Source organism: Canis aureus, chromosome 31 (genome assembly GCF_053574225.1).
Source record: "Canis aureus isolate CA01 chromosome 31, VMU_Caureus_v.1.0, whole genome shotgun sequence".
In the NCBI taxonomy this organism is placed as follows: Eukaryota; Metazoa; Chordata; class Mammalia; order Carnivora; family Canidae; genus Canis; species Canis aureus.
The window spans coordinates 30,796,610-30,812,582 of NC_135641.1; the positions used below are offsets into that span (position 1 = coordinate 30,796,610).

Below are 15,973 nucleotides of genomic sequence, written 5' to 3' on the forward strand. Positions count from 1 at the left end.
TCCCTCCTGCAGTTAAGTTTTTATAAGTAACAAAACCATCTCTTAGACTTCCCAACTTGCTTGAAGATAAAACACTACTGTAAATGCACAGAGCATACCCTCTTCTAAAAATGAAACTCAGGGCACCTTGGGGGCTCAGTGGTTGAGCATCTGCCTTTGGCTCAGGTCCTGATCCCAGGGTCCTGGAATCGAGTCCCACATCAGGCTTCCCACAGGAAACCTGCTTCTCCCTCTGCCTATGTCTCTGCCTCTCTCTGTGTGTCTCTCATGAATAAATAAAATCTTTTTAAAAATAAAATAAAAAATAAAAATGAAACTCAAGCCAGAGGTGACAGCCAACAGCAAGAATGGACTTCCAGAGAATAAAGATGGCTGACTAACTTCAGGATGTCTTGTCTAACCAGGAATCTACATTGTGACTGGAACAGACTGGATCTAAACCCACTGGGGGGCTTCAGGGCAGAGCTGGAGGTCCCCATAATGAAGCAGAAAAAACCTCAGAACTCTGAGCTCAGAATTCAACCCCAGGACCTCAGTTCAAGAGCCGTTATCAAAAGTATTCAAACCACAGGATGTGGGCAGGAAAAGACACAATCTCAGCAGTTATCCAGTTGGGATCACACCCTTCGGCAAGCAGCATACTGCTTTGCCCCATGAACTTCCAGCAGTGAGCAATGGGGCTGGGCCTACAGCTGAAAACCACCACCCTCATGAGAACCCCTTTAAAAATCAGCAACTACAATGGCCTCTTCAGAAAATGGGAATGGGATGCCTGAGTGGCTCAGTGGTTGAGCATCTGCCTTTGCCTCAGGTAGTGATCACAAGGTCGTGGGATTGAGTCCTGCATCAGGCCCCCCATGGAGGACCTGCTTCTCCCTCTGCCTCTCTCTGTGTCGAAAGGAAGGAAGGAAGGAAAGAAAAGAAAGGGAAGAAATAAAGAGAAAAGAAAGAAAATGGGAATGAAAATGTGCTTCCACATGACAAAGAAGGGGAGGAAAATTTTTCCCTAAAGCAATTCAATAAAATTACAAAATGAGTCCCCGACACACAGAAAAATCCCATTAGGAGATGCCCAGGTGAGGACCTACTATGAATCCACCTGGTTTTAAATAAAAACACACCTTCCAATAAGAAGGCGGAAGGGGTATAGTCACATATGCCATCATTCCTGGAGTGAGGACAGTTAAGGGGACGTGCAGGTTCGTCTGAGTCTCTGCAAACTCCTGGGTGAACCAGCTCCCCCTGCTTTATACTGCCCCAGTCCAAGAACTGGAGAACTGGCTACAAAACCAACTAATGCCCAAACAGCCAAGACAACAGCGATTAAGAAATATGATGCTTTCAAAAATAATTTGTAAGTAAATAATAATACAAAGCAGACACATTAGTACTATACAAATGCAGATTTATTTTGCTTCCCTTCATCTATAGTATGAAAAAGGTTGAAAATGTTAGGAAACCAGCTTACATCCAAAGCACCTCTGAGATCATGCTTTTCTTCAGAAAACAACTTATAAAAAATAATAAACATTTAAAAATTCAAGTCCTTTAATAAAGTATTTTACATTCCTGAATGTTAAAACCCCTTGTGTTTCCTAAAATATAGTACAATTAAAAAAAACAAACTCATAAAGTGACACTGATTTGAATTCCACAGGATCCCTGACAATTAAAAATAAGTTCTTCCTTATAAAGTAAATTTGTTCTTCACAGGCAAAACAATAGTTAAAGTGTACTTCTTTGATTAATTCATTGAGATTTATCTTATTCTCCAGCTAATTATTACAGAAGACTAATGGTAATTTATAGTTTCTTCAAATAAGTTAACAAAACATATCCAAAATGTTAATCACCACACACATGATTCTGGGAGAGCGACAATATCTATACATACAAAAAAAAAAATTTTTTTTCACCAATTAACAAGAGCCAATGTGGCTCATTATTCCCTGGGGCAGGTCTTCTTCAAGAAGACAAGACAATCTTCCCTTGGTCCTGCTATGGCTATTTCTGAGTGGCATTCTTTTCCCCCCAGAAAGTAAATGATCCCAGGGTGAAAGTCAAGAAATGTAGTGCTTGCCTTTGTGATTTTGGAAGGTTGATGAAATCTGCAAGGACTCCCCAACCATCCATCCGGTTGAACTTCGCCATGTGAGATAAGATTGCTTCTGAGTGTGCACCCCAACATGTGATAGGGACAGGATTACATTCCTTTCTCATCACTCTAGGACCAGGTAACATGACTGGTTCTCCAGTTTGACAAACCACTGGCCAGACGGGAAGGTGATGTGAACTATGGAAACCATCCCACCTAAGAAGATATATTGTACCCAGAGACCTGTGCGTCTGTCTGAGAAGAGGCTAAAAGAACAAGAATCTTTCCTCATTATTAACGTCACTGTGAAAAAAAGCCCAACTAAATTAGTGCAAGTTTAAGCATACTACCACTTAATTGCTAAAAAGGTTTCGAAAACTTGATAGGAATTTCATAGTTCACAGACTCCAAAAGGAATGTTACCGCATTTCTCACCTGACTGAGTGGAGCCATTGGAAGCACCTTTGGATAGATGTTGAATGGGGAAGCAGGGCAGGATGGTGTGAGCAGGAGGTGTTAAAAAAAAAAAAAAGATCTTGATGTTATAGAGGTTTTTCTCCTTCCTTAAGTTTTCCAAGTATTTTACATTTTCTGTGCCCCTGAATAATGTGAGCTACAGAGTGGCTGCCTGTGTGAAAGGAGTTGCCTCCAGACTGTAAGTTCAAGGTCTCATCAAGTCCATACCCAATTACCAGATGAAGTGGTCTCTTGCAGATGAAAGCTCCTGAGGCTTCCTTTTTCAGTTCATCTTCCAAACTTCACCTTTCCTGTAAGAAACCTAACAAAAGAAAGAATCGAACAAATTCAGGGATTCACTGTTGGGGTGGGGGAGGGCGCACGCTTTTAGAGCAAATCACTTGGCCATTTCAAAAAAGATCTGCAATGGCTGGGTTTTCCTGAGCTGAAGACAAGCCACTGCAATTTCAAGACTGTGGTTACAAGATATACTGAAATAGGGATCCCTGGGTGGCGCAGCGGTTTAGCGCCTGCCTTTGGCCCAGGGCGCGATCCTGGAGACCCGGGATCGAATCCCACGTCGGGCTCCCGGTGCGTGGAGCCTGCTTCTCCCTCTACCTGTGTCTCTGCCTCTCTTTCTCTCTCTCTGTGACTATCATAAATAAATAAAGAAAAAAAAATAGTAAAAAAAAAAAAAAAAAAAAAAGATATACTAAAATATCCTGATAGAAATACAAAATTGCACCAACTAACTGGATATCCCAGCCACACAAAGGCACAGAATATTGGCAAATTTTGATTTTTTTTTTTGCTTGTTTGTTTTTAACTCAGAAGAGTTTTGTTTTCCTGTTTAATGAGGGAATTGGACTAATACGCTGGTTTTTATTATCTCTTTCAGCGCCAAAAAGATCTCACAGACCCATTTATGGTTCTAATGTAGCAACGGGGTAGCCCCGGTGGCGCAGCAGTTTAGCGCGGCCTGCAGCCCAGGGCGTGATCCTGGAGACCCTGGATCGAGTCCCACATCAGGCTCTCTGCATGGAGCCTGCTTCTCCCTCTGCCTGTGTCTCTGCCTCTCTCTCTCTGTCTCTATGAGTAAATAAATAAAATCTTAAAATAATAATAATAATAATAATAATAATAATAATAATGTAGCAACAAGTCAAGCGTCTCCTGAGATCAGGAGCAGACACAAACAAAAAAACAAAACAATAGCCCATTGTAGTTTGTGAGAGAGACTTTTCAAGGCTTACTCTGATGGAAGAGGCTGTGATTATGACAGCACAGAGGCCATAGCTGACAACAGGCAGAGGCGCCTATATGCAAATAAGCAGATTTCCACACGTGGGCCTCAGTGATTTACAAAATTTCAACATATCCAGGAGCGTGAATGAAAAATTTGGCACTGAAACTAGATAATCCTATTTGCTTAAGGTTTCTGCATCCAAAATCTATGGGGGAAATATGCCCACAGTATCTCAAAGCATCCTGACAGATCACAGAATGATTTTACTCTTCAAACAAACTTATGGGGCATTTACATTTTTTTACATTCTTTTTGGAATAAAAAGTTGAAACAGAATTCCAATAAAACCCTCTCCCTGCGGCCTTGGGGAAGTGACGCTACATTTGTCAACTATGGTAACAATACATTATGAAGTCTTGAACTGGTTTGACCAGTGTGCCAAATCAAGCCGCACACACAAAAAAGAAGTGTTTAAGGGATCCCTGGGTGGTGCAGCGGTTTAGCGCCTGCCTTTGGCCCAGGGCGCGATCCTGGAGACCCGGGATCGGGTCCCACGTCGGGCTCCCGGTGCATGGAGCCTGCTTCTCTCTCTGCCTGTGTCTCTGCCTCTCTCTCTCTGTGTGACTATCATAAATAAATTTAAAAAATTTAAAAAAAAAAAAAAAAAAAAGAAGTGTTTAAGACAAAGGAAGGAGCTGTAGAGTTTTCTGGATTAGGATTAGAAACTTTAGCCCTCCTCTGGGCTCTGCTTTTCCACTTCTCTTCTCTGCTACTCGAGGTTCACTGGTGCCACCCAGTGGCCTCCCCCAGCACCGCTCCAGGCCACCAGGCCTTAGAAGGCTGAAGGTCTCAAGAACCACAATGAAACATTCTTGGCCACCCCTTAGGGAGCTAAATACCTGGAGCTGTCCATGCGTGATCTTTTTTTCATTCCCACAATAAACCCAGGACAGAAGGGTTTTTGCACCCATTTGCCAGATAGGAACAGAGAGTCTTAAAGTTAGGTTGAGAATTTGCTTAGTCACAAAGCCAGCCAGCATTTGAGACGGGATTTGAACCGTTCCTCTGACCCAATGCACAAATCATCTTTACTTAGATTATGGCAGTCCACATGCTTACCCTACACTTCTGTAATTCTCTGAACCCAAGCTCACGAATAAGCAAGCAGCACATTCTATGGTAGAAACTTGCTACGTGCAAAGACACAGCTTGATTCCAAGTAAACAACTAAGATAATTTCCAGCTCACCTTTGAGCACATCTTGGACTTCAACAGAAATGTTTTTCAGGCAGTTGTATAAATTCTCGGCCGTGGCATTACTCTGCTCCTTTTCTTGCCACTTCTTCAGCATCCTAAAGTTACAGATCGTAACATCTTCTTTCTTCTCCCGGATAGCATCAATATCGCTAATCTCCAACTCCAGGTTGGCAATCGCAATTTTTATCCACTCCTTCCCCAGCTTCGCAGCAAGGGTAATCAACTGTGTGTCTGTTAACAGGGTCCTGGTCTTCGCTCCATCTAAAAGCAAAACAGAAGTCTTCTGCTGAGAAGTTCTTCTCAACACTTCAATCACTTATAACAAATTATAATGAAAATGTATTCACCTTATATAAAGGAGGACATCATGATTTGTAACATAAGCTGCCTTTAAAATACATTTGAGTGTCAAAAACCCCCTGCTTTCCAAACTATTATAAGGACTGAGGGAAACTATTTCGTGTAATAACATTAAACCAGGGAATAATGTTCACAATGGTAATTCAGTAATTCAGGGAGTGAGACTTTTACAAAGTGGCACAAACTGGGTTGGAATAAAAAAAATCAGACACCGAAAATAATTTATATGGCTCAAAAATAAAAATATAGTTACACCCTTGCCCAGCTCTGTGTCTTTATTTGAATGTTAGTGCCACATAGAGATGCTACCTTAAGGGCCACTAAAGCGGGCAGCAAGACATCTGACTTGCAATCTCCATTATGCCATCTCCTGGCATTAGGGGAAAAACGGCACCCACAGAAAAGTCATGAGGTGGTATCTGTAATATCTGTTGATCTCTTAAGAAACAGCATCATAATCTTGGAGGAACATGTATTTGCCACTGTTAAACCTTCAGCTCCATGAAAAATATTAGCCCTATCACTAAGCTAGATTTTCTCTTTTCATGTTTTTTTTTTTTTTAAAGATTTTTTTTTATTTGTTCGTGAGAGACACAAGGAGGGAGGCAGAGACATAGGCAGAGGGAGAAGCAGGCTCCCTGCAGGGAGCCTGATGCAGGACTCAATCCCAGGATCCTGGGATCATGCCCTGAGCCAAAGGCAGATGCTCAATTGCTGAGCCACCAAGGTGCCCCTCTTTTCATGTTTTTTAGTTGGTTGTGCAACAGTGTGGCAAAACTCAGGGGTCCTCTAGATTCAGTGAAGGATCATCATAAAGGCACTACAGATAATAGAGGTGAAATTAGAAGGGAGTGAGAGGTGGAGTACTTTCTGCCCTTCCCTCCAGGACCACGATGCCTCTGGCTCATCTATAACTGACAATTTACTACTATGAATCTAACCTTTGTCCTGGGACCCTTCCCCACCTCACAGATCCCTAACCTTCTAGATTGAAGAATGGGTCTAAGCAATGGCCTGCGCCCTCTAGTGGCTCCTCGAGACTTGGTGCATGCTCCTAGCTCTCCCAACTGCTGCTGCAATGAAATCTGCACAGGGAACCTAGGGAAAATACAAGTTCTCAGGACCATCCTCAAATCTACTGTTTCTGATTCTGAACCTAAACTTTAACACGATCTCCAGGTGAGTCTACTGAGCCTGAGAGGTGAGCATATTTAAAAAGCATCACACTGATGGAGTGAGTCCAAAACCACCAGGACCATGGTGACTCAGTATCTCAAAGAATGTTGTAGAAATACCTAAACAACAGTAAATCCTTATTAATTTATTTAGATACCATACTGTCAACTCCAAAAAAAGGCTGGAAAGCCTTAATCTTTCTAGGTAGCATTTAATAATTTTAATCCTATTTCTAGCTACTTGATATTGGAGCTCATTTTAAATAGCCAAAAGTAACTGCATGTGACAACAAAAACTTTTCCTATGTATCACTGTAATATAAAAGTGTGTCCCAGTTATTAGATGAATAAGGTCTGAGGATCTAATGAATAGCACGATGACTAGAGTTAACAATACTGTATTATATACTTGAAATTTGCTGAGAGTACATCCTCTGTACTGTCACCACCAAAAAAAAAAAAAAAAAGTGAGATGATGGATATGTTAATTAACTTGATTGGTAAATATTTTACAATGCATATGTATATCAAATCATCACACTGTACGCTGTAAATACACACAATTTTATTTGTCAATTATGTCTCAATAAAACTAGAAAAAACGTATTCCAATTTAGTTTGGTTTTTAAAATAATTCTAGAGCCTCACTTATTTCGATGTTTACTTAACAAAAAATAACAATAACCATTTCTATAGTGATGTACAGTAAAATCATCCACGTCATCCTCACAGTCTCCTGTTCTAGAAAGTAGAAGAGTATCTTGCTTCCCTTTATAAAGAGTTTATCCGCTTTCAGAGATTCGTACCTTATAATAATAGGAAAAGAAAAGGTATTTTGATGAAGCAGTTTATAGGAAGTTGAGGCCCCTGAAGTCTTAAGGCCTCGACTCTCATATAATTTGAGTCTGTTTTTAAACTTAGGTTTGTAAATTCTGGTTAGACTGGGATTTTGAGCTAGAGACTCCATCTTCTGGTTCCTTGGAGTACTGCTGTGAAGCATTTTAAATCTCTTCTTGTATTTTCACAACTATCAAGCCTTGGTCTCTGCCATTTAATTGGAAGAAACTGAGACCTGCCTCCAATAATTGAGCTGGAGGCTCTTTACCCCAGATGCAGCTGGTAACCGTGAAGCCAATGAATGCATACATAGACATTTACTATTTCATTCATTCAACTGACATTCATTAAAGCTGTCATCATTGACATCATTTTATGTCATCACTAACCTAAAAAGCTCCACACTCATTGCTACAGGAAACGTAAAGATGGATGGTTCATGGCCCCTACCCTTACATACTTAATGGGAGCTCACCCTGGTGCCTCATTCTATTTAGACTGAGTGAAGAGGTGGAGTGGGGGCTCTAGCTGGGAAAAGGGTGAGGCCGACCAAGGAGGACCCTCATCCGGGGCCTGAGGAGCTGGCACACAGGGAGAAGGTACCCAGGAGGGCAGGCACACCTGGGATGCAGCTCCGGAAGTCTGACCCAACAGCATGGGCTTGGATGACAATCAAAGGGGAAACCAGGGAAAATAATGTAAAGCCACTGATGACACTTTTACACACCTGAAGTGTCAACCTGCTTCATTCTCTTGTCATAAACGTCCTCATCAGGTAAGCTGCTGGTCATTTTTCGCCGCCTGTTACCTTTAAAAACAAAAATATCAACAAATTGGCTTACCCTTCTATTTCTTATTTTCCACCTACCTTTAATGAGGATTTTTAAAGTAAACATCATTCGGGTACAAAGAAATTGAAAATGAATTCAAAGGTTTTCTGGATGATTAAGAGAATTACAGAACACTTAGCAGATCTTTAATGATACATTTGCCCAGCAAAAGAAAAATTCTAGCAGATAGAAGGAATAAAAGAATAGATTAAAACTCGTTCAATGTCCAGTTATCCAGCACTTACCACTTGTGCTGCTTTTCGAAATGTTTTGATTCTGATCATGCTGAACCCAGTCACCTGTTAAAGTGTAATAAGCATCAATTGGAAATAGTACAAAATTTGATTTAAATCAATTTATGAAAGTATATGAAGCTCTAGAGTCTTGGAAATCTCTCTGAAGTTCAAATATGAATTTGGGGTTTTAACTTGGTATGTACGCCAATGCACCTATTTTTGAGATCGCAGGTCCTACAAGTCAAGTGTTTCCCAGACTCAAGTCATCTGCATACAACTATCCCGATTCTTGCCAAACCCATATGCCAGGTGAAATGTTATTATTCAGTATTTCTTTATATCTCTAACCACTGTAAAGAGAACACTGGTCTCACTTGCTCTATGGATAAGGAAGTCAGAAAGATAAACATTGTTTTCTTTTGAATGTATTTATGTATACTCTATCTAAAACGATCTCATATATTATCATTCTGTACTTTGGGAATACTGTACTTGAGGAGTTCTTTCTGAACGCATCATTGCGATTCTACACCACCTTCCCGGTCTGAAATGCAATCCCTGTTCTGTGAGGTGTCTATGCCTCACGCAGGCCTTCTATAGGTCCCTATAGTGAAGATGACTTCATAGTAATAAGCAATCTCAATTAACCATTAGTTTAGCCCCTCTCCTCCTCAAAACAATGGAGACCAGAAACATCTTTTAAGGCAGGGTATTATTAAATATGTTTTTAAAAACCAAACATAAGAGGTCTTATAAAGTGGTCTTTAAAATGACCAAGCAAAAATAAATAAATAAATAAATAAATAAATAAATAAATAAATAAATAAATAAAATAAAATAAAATAAAATAAAATAAAATGACCAAGCAACTTAGTCCAGATAATATGTTATTCAGATCGCTACAGGTTACATACCTCTATTACATTGGCATCATCTGACCAAAAAGTAACGTTTTTCACGTTTATTTACTTGAACAAAGAATGAATACCAAGAAAAACAACACAATCATTGACACACAGTCCCAACTATTTACAGGTAAATAAATTTTAGCTCAGATAAAAGGGCCTGTAACTCAAGAGTATAATACTGAGAATAAGAATCAATCTCATCTACCTGAAAAGGCTCATACTTAAGCAAAGACTGAGAATTCCAAAATGCGTAAATCGGGTTTCACAGCTAAAGTATAAAGACATGGGATCCCTGGGTGGCGCAGTGGTTTAGTGCCTGCCTTTGGCCCAGGGCGCGATCCTGGAGACCCAGGATCGAATCCCACGTCGGGCTCCCGGTGCATGGAGCCTGTTTCTCCCTCTGCCTGTGTCTCTGCCTCTCTCTCTTTCTCTGTGTGACTATCATAAATTTAAAATAAAATAAAATAAAGTATAAAGACACGACAGAAAATGCAGACTCAGGCAGCCCAGGTGGCTCAGCGGTTTAGCGCCGCCTTCAGCCCAGGGCCTAATCCTGGAGACCTGGGATCAAGTCCCACGTCGGGCTCCCTGCATGGAGCCTGCTTCTCCCTCTGCTTGCGTCTCTGCCTCTCTCTCTCTCTCTCTCTCATGAATAAATAAATAAAATCTTTAAAAAAAAAAATGCAGACTCTAACAGACAGCCATCTATATGTTGGAAAGACATAAATGTATGACCAGCACACAGCACTCATTCTATGTCTTTAGCAATTACCAAATTCATTTGTCTATACATAACCCAATGGAAACAAAAGAAACTAGCTGAAAATGGGCTCAAATGTTGTTCCTGACATGGGACTCGATCCCAGGACCCTGGGATCATGCCCTGAGCTGAAGGCAAATGCTCAACCACTGAGCCACCCAGGCATTCCAACTCCTTCTCTTTTTTGGAATGATACTGGATTATGTATAATACCAGGAAAGAGTTAAGGCATTATAATTCAAAATGCAAATGATGTGGGGCACCTGGGTGGCTCAGTTGTTGAGAGGCTGCCTTTGGCTCAGGTCATGATCCTAGGGTCCTGGAATGAGTCCCACATTAAGGCTCCTTGCAGGAAGCCTGCTCCTCCCTCTACCTATGTCTCTGCCTCTCTCTGTGTCTCGCATGAATAAATAAATTTTTTAAAAATGCAAATGATGCAAAAATAATTTCTACTACAGACGTGGCATTGGCAGGAGGAACCTCAGTGCCATTTGCAGCTGAGGACATAGCAGCCACAAATAGGTTGAGAGACTTGCCACACTCCCACGTAGAGTAGTTCTAGGGCTAGAACTAGAACCCATAGGACCTCACTCCCAACTCCAAAATGTGTTCACTATACACATTTCTGTTGTTTTAATAACTTCCTTCCAAGAGAATTGGAGGTCAAGCTCAGACCTGCCTGAGGAAGCAGCCAGGGGCAGCTACAGGGTGTCCCTTCACTGCCTCTCCCCTCTTCCAGCAGCAGCCCTCTCCAACTCCTCCCAGGGCAGGAGAGGATGTTAAAGAGGTGGTTGCCAGAGGACTTCCCAGCGCCAGACTCTTAAACAAGAGGAATGTGTTCCTATACCAGAGCTGTGATCACACAGAGCAGGAGCTGCCAGTTGCAGGTCAAATAGGCAGGCTGAGGCAAATGAGACAGGTAATCTGCCAAAATGCAGACGTACATCCAGGTCCTGGAACAGACTTTGTCAGGACACCCCTAATCCACATTGAAATATCTGAGATCCAAACGTTAGAATGGTAAGGGGAGAGGGGATCTTCTATTGGCTAAGCCCACCTACTACCTGAAGCTTCCACACACTCGCAGAACTACCCCCTGACCAAGGGGTCTGGACATGAGTGCCTGATAACCAGAGCCTCAAGAGGGTCTTTGTGTCTCTTAATCAGATTTCTAGATGTTATGGTAACAGAACAAACAATCACTCTACTTGTTTTTCTACCCCGACCACCCCACAAATCAGAGTTTTCATTCAAGACACAAAACACTTACATTCTCTCAGTTTTGCATTCCATACAATTTCCTCAGAATCCGTTTCGACCAAAAGTAATTTAAACTCCACTGGTTGCTCCAAATACACTTCAATGTAACTTTTCAATTTTAAAAGTGAACCATCAACAAATTCTATTTCCTTTAAAAAAAAAAAGTGATTTTTTTTTTTAATAAAAGCTGCAATAGTTGACAACATGAAATGTTAAATAAAGAATAATAGAAGGGTCAGTGCTGACGTGAATGCTCACTGAAATTCTGATGCTGGAAATCCCATTCCTTAATCACAGACCCTCTTTTTCTCTGGCTTCTTAAGTCCCTCTTTACTCTGACCTTCTTTTCTCCTTTGTTGAGGCTTCCAATACCTTGGCCCTATTTTTTGAAAGCATGACTTTTCAGCCCTTTCTTTGTTCACTGTTTTGTGTTCCCAAACTAATCACCCTATTGTAAGTGATTTTAAACTTCCTCACCATCTTTCACTTCGATCATTCCACAACCTAGAACTGATTCAAGACATTTACAGGACTACATTGTGTGTTTTGTTCACATTGCCTCATTGACCACGACTTTGCCCCCAATAAATCCTTTCATTGATATTTCATGAATAAAGAATCTCAGAGAAGCTAACTAACTTGCCCAAATTCACATCTGGGAAGTGGGAGAACTGAATTCGCATCACACGTCCTGACTCAACCACTACATTTAACCACTACAGAGACCGTCCCATGCCTTCCTCTGTTCTTCTCCAGACTGGCTAGCAAGCCTGGAGGGAGAAATCTCCTTAAAAAAAAAAAAAAATCATTGAACTGCACTGGGCATCACCTTTAAAAACCAATACTCTTGCAAAGCCAAAGATCTCTCTCCCCCAAAGCCCTCTGCAATCCCATTTACCGCTCCCATTTATCTGGTGCCCTGAGCCCAGCAGCACATCCCCATCACCTCACTTACACACTTACAGCTCTCTCTACCAGGAGGGCTGTGTCTCCTGGTGAAACCCTCTCCCTTCAAATCCAGAACAAATGTTACCATATAGAAACCCTTCCTGGATACCCGTTGCACCCATCTCTATGGTAATACCACATTACATGTTAAAATTATTTCTTGACATGCCTATATTATGTCTCTCTTTGTAATGGTATCTTTTGAGGGAAAATATCATGACTTACTCATTTTTTAACTCTTACCCCAGACTCATTTGTATTAGGCACATTTGAGAAATGTCAGTTAAACAAATCATTAATGGCATAAAATCAATAAGAACACCTTAGATTTTTTAGCAGAGTTTCACAACTCTCAGAGTAGCCCAAAACCATTACCTTATACAATCATTAGGGCAATACTGGGAGATTATCCCCCTTAGCCCAGAAATTTGGTTAAGAGGGAGTACACAATTGGTGACAGGACTAGACAACTTAAAGCCCTCCCACTATCATCATCTTGCAGAAGGGAGAACTCTGGGGACCATCTCAGTCCCTTCCTAGACAGAATTATCCATTCAGTGTGTATTATTCCCTCTCCTAGTGGCTCTTAATCTTGGCAGCACATTACAGTCACCCTGGGAGCTTTAATAAACCCAATGCCAAGGCCACTTCCAGACCAATTAAGTCAGTATCTCTGGAGGTGGGACCCAGGCCACAGACTTTTTTAAAACCTCCCCTGGGAATTCCATTTTGCAGCAAAGGCCAAGAACCACACTGTCCTAAGCAAACCCTTCAAATTTAATTCCACCTCCCAGACAAGACTGCACTTGGCTTCTAATGTTCATTGTTAGGTAGCACCCGCCAGGGCTTGATCAGCCCGCAATGGCTAAGAATTAACCTCTCAGATCCCAGTGGAAAGACTGTCATTAGGAGCCAAGGAGAGGCTGGGCTTAGGGCTAGGCTCTCCTACCACCTGGATGTAGGACCCGGGCAGCCTGCTTGCCTGCTTTGTATATTAGTCTCTTCAGCCTCACTGTTGTGAGGCTTTTTGTGAGGAAAGAAGAAAGAAAAGAAAAGAAAAGAAAAGAGAAGAAAAGAAAAGAAAAGAAAAGAAAAGAAAAGAAAAGAAAAGAAAAGAAAAGAAAAGAAAAGAAAAGAAAAGAAAAAGAAAGAAAGAAAGAAAGAAAGAAAGAAAGAAAAGAAAGAAGAAAGAAAGAAAGAAAGAAAGAAAGAAAGAAAGAAAGAAAGAAAGAAAGAAAGAAAAGGAAGGAAGGAAGCAAGGAAGGAAGGAAGAAAGGAAGGAAGAAAAGAGAAAACCCAAGTGGAAAGAAACCCTTAGAAACTGGAAAGGAAGGTATGGAAAGCTGTTTGATCAACCTGACTGCTTCTACGGGGCATGAGGCCTTTGATGATATAATAAAATTATACCTCTGCCATCAGCTCTCCCTTGCTTCATATTTTAATGTAATGGAATCAAAACATGTTTTCAATCTCTCACAAGCTATAAAACAAACAAAAAAGAGGTGTACAAAAAGAATTTCCACACAGATGTCTCGTTAGATAACCTACAGCACACATTCAGAGCACATAATGAAAATAAGTTTTAAAAATAACTTCGTCATTTACAGGAAACCAAAATCACTTACAAATGTCATAGTGTGTACAGTGACTAGTTGAAATCTGGTGACAATTTGTTCCCATAACTATTTTTCAAATGGCTTCTAATAAAAAAAAAAAAAAAAAAAAAAGCCAATATCCTTGTTAGCAACTCTTTTCCATTAACCTTCAGTGCTCTGAAGAGCTTAAGAGGTTAAGGTTTTTATTCCTTTGAAGCTAGCATTGTTTGAAGTATTTAATAAAAGGAACTCAAGAAAATTTAAAACCTTTTTAAGGGGAAAAAGATTAAATGATCCCTTTCTGCAATGGTGGCAGATTAATTCTGAAACTCAACAGCACTTTGGAATAAGCTGCAAGTTTAGCAAAACAATTGCTTTCTTGTAAATAAATTAAAAATGAAAACAAAATCCATTCTTTTAAAACCTTCAAAATACTCCATGAAACATACATCCCTGTTGCTACTCCAAGTGGTTTTTAAAACATATACCTCTGGGGTAATTTCAGCTTCTGGTTCACTGATCAGTCTGTATTTCTTCCCATTCTGCAATAACTTCTGGCAAACAGGAGGCTTGTCAATTTTCATGAATTTCTTAGAGGAGTGCTTTACCGACTTGGAAATATCCTAAAGGTAGAAATAGGTTTTGGCTTTGAAATGCATCAGCAACAACTCTAAGGACCATAAGCGTCCAAGCAATGCACATGCCACCCTGCATTATCTTCATTTCCTCATACAGAATAACATCAATGGAAAAACCTTTCACAGTGCTCTAAAAAGAGATGCCACAGGGGCTAATAAGGCACCTTTGACCCATGCTTCAGGCTCCTAGGTCTCCAAACATCTTTCTGCCCAAGAATTACAGCCAAAAGCAACACACACACTCTGCATGACACCTAAAGCTTGCTTCTAAAGGATCTCAGAAAATTAAATTAGTGAAGCATTATACATCTGTATTGATTATCTGCCCATAATGTGACTAAAAAGCGACTTATTTTATTGTACACAGTTATGTTTTACCCAGAGTTTGTTTCAACCTTTCATTTGTGTTTCCACCTTTCATTTCACAACTATTCCCAGAGGGGTCACTGATTTTATGTGCATGATTCAAAGGCCCCAAAGAGGCAAATGGAGATTTTGGCCCAGCTTCACATGTAAAGCAGCTGTATAGCTGAACATGAAATGTGGGTTTCCTGAATGCAAAGTGCAAGGACATTTTCCTACAGAGGAAAAAAATCAACCCAAGGAGGTGTAAAAATACAGTGTCAACAGGAAGCACATCCTGCCTTAACCATGCCATGCTCCCTATTGTTCAAGTGATGTCCTCCTCTACATATCTGTTGCTATAATCGGCTCCTCACCCCAGCTTCCCAGGAAGTATAGATAATACCCTTTTAAGTAACTGAATTTACTTTTAAGAAATATAAAATTCATTAAATAAGGGTACTTAATTCCAAACCCATGCTAATTCTACTTTACATGGGATTATTTGTATACCATTTGAAGACTAGTTTCCCAACTGAAAGTATTAACTTTAGTGAGAAGACAGGAAGCATATTTTACTTTCTTTGAAAGTAACTAAAAACCTATTATTTAACACAGTTTTTAAATATTAATATATATCGCCAATTGTAATCGATATAACTTCTGTTTAAAGCTATCAAAACACTACAGCCTAAAGACACCGGAAATAGGTAGTGTGATGTTGTAGGGGGCCAGGGGCAGGCTACCCCAAAATGGGCCACTTTGGCATGAAGATTATTTTTAGTTAAAAACAATCAAGGGTGGGGAGATGAGTGAGACAGGTGAAGGGGATGGGATTAAGAATATACTTATCGTAAAGAGCCCTTAATAATGTACAGAATTGCTGAATCACTATATTGTACACCTGAAACTAATGCAACGATGTGTGTTAATTATACTTGAATTTTTTAAAAAATTAATTAATTCAAACAATTTTTTTAAAGCAATCAAAACCCAGCCAACTCAGGAAAAGCTCCTTACCTCCCAATAA

The 15,973-nt window shown here is 40.4% G+C and overlaps 1 protein-coding gene across 9 annotated transcripts in view; it reads right to left on the reverse strand.

Annotated features, from left to right (window-relative positions):
• Positions 1–1,388: 1,388 nt before the first annotated feature.
• The window catches only part of LOC144302619 (NACHT, LRR and PYD domains-containing protein 1b allele 3-like), a 34,626-nt gene continuing 20,041 nt past the window's right edge, over positions 1,389–15,973 (reverse strand). For all 9 annotated transcript variants that reach the window (XM_077880142.1, XM_077880140.1, XM_077880139.1 and 6 more), the window contains 6 exons: positions 14,452–14,586; positions 11,431–11,569; positions 8,502–8,555; positions 8,154–8,234; positions 5,046–5,315; positions 1,389–2,873 (listed from right to left, as the gene is read on the reverse strand). In XM_077880142.1, the coding sequence (XP_077736268.1) occupies positions 2,854–2,873; positions 5,046–5,315; positions 8,154–8,234; positions 8,502–8,555; positions 11,431–11,569; positions 14,452–14,586 (699 nt within the window). In that variant the 3' untranslated portion in view covers positions 1,389–2,853. The remainder of the gene's footprint in view (positions 2,874–5,045; positions 5,316–8,153; positions 8,235–8,501; positions 8,556–11,430; positions 11,570–14,451; positions 14,587–15,973) is intronic.